Consider the following 5978-nt stretch of genomic DNA (forward strand, 5'->3'; position numbering starts at 1 on the left):
AGTCCCAGCTACTTGGGAGGCAGAGGCAGGAGACTCGCTTGAGCTCAGGAGTTGGAGGTTGCTGTGAGCTGTGATGCCACAGCACTCTACACAGGGGGATAGCTTGAGGCTCTGTCTCAAAAGAAAAATAAAGTAAGAGAAAAGGAGAAAAAGAAATACCAAGAAATTAAGATGTAAATAACTTTGAGGGTGTACAGACAAAAGAACTAAGTAAGATGATATAAGCACAATAAAAGAGCTATATTAAGAACACACAGAAATTTGAAAAATGAATAGGAAATAATCAATTTAAAAAGATGAAATTCCAGATCAGAGATAGAAAACTGCATTAGATGAACACCCTAAAAACTCAAGGAAATGGGCGAAATTCTGCCTAATATGGAAAGGGAGAGAAGAAACCAAATCTAATTTGTATTTTTCTTTTTCCTTTTTTTGAGACAGAGACTTAGACACTGTTTCCCCTTTTTTTGGTTATTGTTGCCACTGTTTAGCAGGTTTTGGCCAGGTTCAAACCCACCAGTCCTGGTGCATGTGGCCGGCACCCTAACCACTGAGTTACAGGCACCAGGCCATGTTATCTGGTTTAAAATAGTGAAATAATTAGAAGCCTTAATGTCCATCTATAAAAATTTGTTCCATAAAGTGAAATACGATACAACCATTTTAAAGGATACATTGAGTACTGAATAGGAGAGACATATATACGCAAGTGTTAATAAAAGTTTGTCAGGTAATAATATGTGGGATCCCATTTCTATAAATTAAAATTAACTTCACATGTGCAAAAAAACTATCAAGGAGAATATATTGAACCAGTGACAAATACCTGTTAGATAAATATAAGCTGGCTTTTACATATAATTTTTAAAAATAATTACTCTACAACATTAAACATGTACTGTGCAAGAAAAAGGAAAGAAAAAGAATGTAACAAATTAAGGAGTTAATTCTGTACATACAGATGTTATTTACACACACAACCAATACCATGTTACCAGGACAACACAAACTTACTCATGTTGCTCATGGGCCGCATGCCTTGGGGAGACTGTCCAGATTGCTGATTCTGCTGGTTTTTTGCTTGCACCTGGGGCTGTGTTGGCATCTGATTTACTTGATAGGGTAGTCCAAGAGCTGCATAGGCTCTCTCTATAGAACTAGGATCAATCTGACTGACAGTGCTTAGGCTGGGGGTAGACTGCTGTCCCACTCCAAGAGAGCTAGGATTTCCAAGTCCAACAGGTGCTCCAGTCAAAATTGCTAGAAAACACAAAGATATGGTATCACAACATTGAAAGTGGTAAGAAAGGCTGGGCACGGTGGTTCATGCCTGTAATTCTAGTACTCTGTGAGGCGGAGGCAGGTGGATTTGCTTGAGCTCACAAGTTCCAGACTAGCCTGAGCAAAAGCGAGACCACATCTCTACTAAAAATAGAAAAACTGAGGCAAGAGGATCGCTCAAGCCCAAGCTTGAGGTTGCTGTGAGCTATGATGCTACAGCACTCTACCCAGGGCAACAGCTTGAGATTCTGCCTTAAAAAAAAAAAAAAACTAACCAAAACTAATATATTGTAAATTTCATAGAACATAAAATTATTACATGCTACAAAATGTCTCTCATTTCCCATTACTTCCTTAAAAAAATACCTAGATGCAGAACTGATTGTTCAAGGGAGATCAGATTGTTAGTATGAAAGGCTTATGATCGATCTTCAATAGCAAACAGGCTTCCCACAGGCTATATCAATCTTTTCTACCAACAGCCTATAAATGCGTTAGAGCCAAATACTAACACCACGCAACAATTCTGCCAATGTGACAAGAGAGAAATGGTACCTTTTTTCATTTCTTAATTTAATACTGAGCTCTGCTGGATTTTACCCCCTCTAGTGAATTATCCATTTTTATTCTCAATTTTTCCACTGGATTATTTATGATTTCTTCATAAATGTATAAAATGTAATTCCATATTCACATTATACATTTACTTCTCGAATTTGTTGTTCAACCCAAGATGTTGTGTTGCTAAAGAGAAGAGGTAGCTGCACTTCAAAAATGCCATCTTTTTACCTCTCCGTAACTCATATTTGTTTTTTTTCTCGAGACTGGACCTCACTCTATTGCCTGGGCTAGAGTGCAGTAGCATCATCATAGCTCACTGTAGCCTTGAACTCTTAGGCCTGATCAAGTGGTCCTCTTGCCTCAACATCCCACATAGCTGGGATTATAGGCATGATGTGTACCTGGCTAATTTTTAACTGTTTTGTAGGTATAGGATCTTGTTATGTTGCCCAGGCTGATCTTGTGAGCCTGAAGTGATCATCCTACCTCTGTTGGGAGTACAGGCATAAGCCACTGAACGTGGTCTGAAATTGAGTCTACTATAAGAAAAGCTCTTCCCTAACACAAGATTATAAAAATAATCTGAATTTTTTCTATATGAATAATTTAAAATCACTGGGATATGTGGGTCACAGGTATAAAAGAACAACTTGCCCAATTTCAAAGGAGTATTCCTTAAAATTCATATATTAATAAATTCTCCTGTTGCTGTTTTCATAAAGAATATTGAGAATTCCTGGATCTAAATTTATCTGCCAAAAAGGTCAACTGTATGCACTAATGTGAGCTTAATACAAAGCAGAAAAAGCATAAGGAAAAATACTATTTTTCGAAATGGTAGGATCAGACCAGCTACTCACAGGAATCTCACAGTATGAGTAAGGACTCTAAATCCCATCAAATCACACAAGTGAGATTCTAAGAATACTTTTAGTACAAACTCTCAAAATACTTCATTACTTACACTGCTGATTTCTCTTATCCCCAGCATTTTTGAGGGGTAGACATACAGGACAATCATGCCTTGTACAGTTCTTCCAGTGTGAAATGATTTGTCGAGAAGATGCACAGTGTGCCACTAGAGAGAAGAAAAATTTTTTTCCCTAGAGGTTATTTTTACATTTTAACAGAAGCTAATGAATAACCTAAAAAGTCCCACAAATACATTAACTCATTTCATCTTCATAACAACACGATAGGTTAAGATCCTATTAATAGAGAATTCACAGTTGAGAAAACAGGCAAAAACGGTTCAAATCATTTGCACAAACTCAGAGTACCCAAACTGAAATTCAAACTCAACTTGTCTGGCTCTAGAGCCCTCATTCTGTACAACCATTCTGTACAACCTACTTTGTTCTAAGATATTCCAAACCAGTACAATGATACACATGCCTATGAAAACAGGTTTTAATGACTACATATGCCAATTACAACAGATTATGTAAAACTGGCTGCATGGAAGTATATTAAACTGAATATGTGCCCACATGACAATTAGCAAACCCTCAACAGTATTTGAGGTATGTTACGCTGAGGCAAAGCAAAGTCTGTGAGAATCACAACAACAGGGAAATTTAAAATTTCTTCTACCAGCGGCGCCCATGACTCAGTGTGTATGGTGCTGGCCACATACACCCATGATGGCAGGTTCAAACCCGGCCCAGGCCAACTAAACAACAATGACAACAACAACAACAACAACAAAACAACAACAACAACAACAACATAGCCAGGCGCCTGTAGTCCCAGCTTCCTGGGAGGCTGAGGCAAGAGAATCGCTTAAGCCCATGAGTTTGAGGTTGCTGTGAGCTGTGACGCCACAGCACTCTACCCAAGGCAATAGTGAGACTCTTGTCTCAAAAAAAAATAAATAAAACTTCTTCTACCAATAACCGTATGTCCTTACTTACAAAATAACTGAATTTTTACTATTTCCTAAAAAAAAAAAGATCATACACTGTCAGTAAAGGAGCCTCAGAACAGATTCATTTATAGCAGCTTTTTTGTAATTACCAAAAACTGGACATAGCCAACATGTTCTTTACCAAATGAGTGGATAAACTGGAAGTATATCAAGACAATGGAAAGCTTATTTTTCCTTATATTTTATTTTTTCCAGAGCCCAGAGGGTGTGGCCTGGAAAAGGCAGCCTGTTTGTACCTAGAAATAGGGGTCTGATTTCTGAGCTCGCCTGGGCCTAAAGAATGGGAGAATCCTGTATCAAGAGTGACCCACTTCCAGCTCTCCTTGGAAGTGCCCTAAGCTTTGTTCTTCCTAAATGAAATCTTTTGTTACCTGAAAAAAAAAAAAAAAAATATATATATAGATAGATAGATAGATAGATAGATAGATACGGTCTTGCTCTGTTGCTCAGACTACCCTGGCATGATCACAGTATACTGCAACCTCCAACACCTGTACTCAAGCGATCCTCTTGCCTTGGCGTCCCAAGTAGCTGAGACTACAGGCATAAGCCTGGCTAATCTTTTTACTTTGGTAGAGATAAGGTCTCATTATGTTGCTCAGACTGGTCTCAAACTCCTGGCTTCAAGTGATCCTTCCTTCTTGGCTTCCCAAAGCGCTAGGATCACAGGTGTGAACCAATGCACCCATCCTAGAACTTTTCTTGAAGCTTTATTGAAATGTAAAACTGTCCTTGTTGAACATGTATATTCTGATGAGCTTGGACATATGTGTACTCCTATAATACTGTCATCACAATCAAGGTACTAAACATTTCTCTACTACCTCAAAATGGACTCAATCACAGTTTCTCCCTTCTACCTGATTGTAAATATAGTATTAATTGCTAAGCACAGTAATCCTATGAGCACACTCACCTTGGCAGGATTTGCCTGACTGGCAGTGTGTCATGTGGTTTAGGACATTCTTCATTGTGCGACAGTGGGGAAGGTTACATTGCCTGACTTCCCCATTAGCCTGCTCCCGACGCTGGCACTTGTGAGCATGTAACAGGAGAACAAGCTGCTGTTGGATGAGCTTGCGCTTCTCTGGATCAGCTGTGTGTGCCCCAGAACTCATCCCCTGGGCAACTGGAGTCACCAGGCCTGGCTGCTGGACCTGGGGGGTTGGTTGCTGGCCCTAAGGGATATAATAATAAAGATACATTTAATAGTACATGTCCACAGTATGCTATCTTTGAAAAAACAGGGTCCTGGATATTTTCAATGAAAACCTTTATGGTTGATTAGTATAGGTCAGCCTCCCCTTACCCCCTTGATAGTCTTCCTCTATAACCCAGGCTAGAGTGCCATGGCATCAGCATCAGCCTAGCTCACAACAACTTCAAACTCCAGGGCTCAAGCAATCCTCCTGACTCAGCCTCCCAAATAGCCAGGACTATAGATACCTACAACAATGCCCAGTTATTTTCTATTTTTAGTGGAGACAGGGTCTCACTTATTTAGGTTGGTCTCGATCTCTTGAGCTCAAGAAATCCTCCTGCCTTGGCTTCCCAGAGTCCTATGAATATAGGCATGAGCCACCATGCCCAGCCTCAGACTCTATTTTTTGACATACACAACTCAAATATAAACACTACCTCCTATCTTCAAGTTCAATTTAGGGCAATGCCCATAGATCAGTGGATAGGGCGCCAGCCACATACACCCAGGTTGGTGGGTTAGAACCCAGTCTGGGCCAGCTAAACAACAATGGCAATTCCAAAAACAAATAGCCGAGTGTTGTGGCCCAGCAACTTGGGAGGCTAAGGCAAGAGAATCACTTAAGCCCATGAGTTTGAGGTTGATGTGAGATGTGACACCACAGCACTCTACCAAGGGCAGTATGAGACTCTGTCTCAAAAAATAAATAAATAAGGCAGCTCAATTTAGTAATAAAACAAATTACAGGCTCGGTGCCTGTGGCTCAAGTGGCTAAGGCGCCAGCCACATACACCTAAGGTAGCGGGTTCGAATCCAGCCTGGGCTCGCCAAACAACAATTATGGCTACAACCAAAAAATAGCCAGGCGTTGTAGCAAGCGCCTGTGTCCAAGTCTTGAGCTACTTGGGAGGTTGAGGTGGGAGGCTGAGGCAGGAGACTCGCTTGAGCCCAGGAGTTGGAGGTTGCTATGGCTGTGAACTGTGATGCCATGGCACTCTACCCAGGGGG

General features: G+C 40.4%; 1 protein-coding gene across 3 annotated transcripts in view; it reads right to left on the reverse strand.

Moving 5' to 3' along the window:
- EP300 (E1A binding protein p300) overlaps window positions 1-5978 on the reverse strand; it is a 106089-nt gene that overhangs the window by 60268 nt on the left and 39843 nt on the right. For 2 of the 3 annotated variants that reach the window (XM_023509282.1, XM_003783168.3), the window contains exons 4-6: window positions 4686-4947; window positions 2807-2920; window positions 1015-1260 (exon numbers count right to left, since the gene is read on the reverse strand). In XM_023509282.1, the coding sequence (XP_023365050.1) occupies window positions 1015-1260; window positions 2807-2920; window positions 4686-4947 (622 nt within the window). The remainder of the gene's footprint in view (window positions 1-1014; window positions 1261-2806; window positions 2921-4685; window positions 4948-5978) is intronic. The other variant, XM_023509283.1, reaches the window with a different exon arrangement.

This window comes from Otolemur garnettii, unplaced genomic scaffold, assembly GCF_000181295.1.
Source record: "Otolemur garnettii isolate 467f Iridium unplaced genomic scaffold, OtoGar3 scaffold00007, whole genome shotgun sequence".
NCBI lineage: Eukaryota > Metazoa > Chordata > Mammalia > Primates > Galagidae > Otolemur > Otolemur garnettii.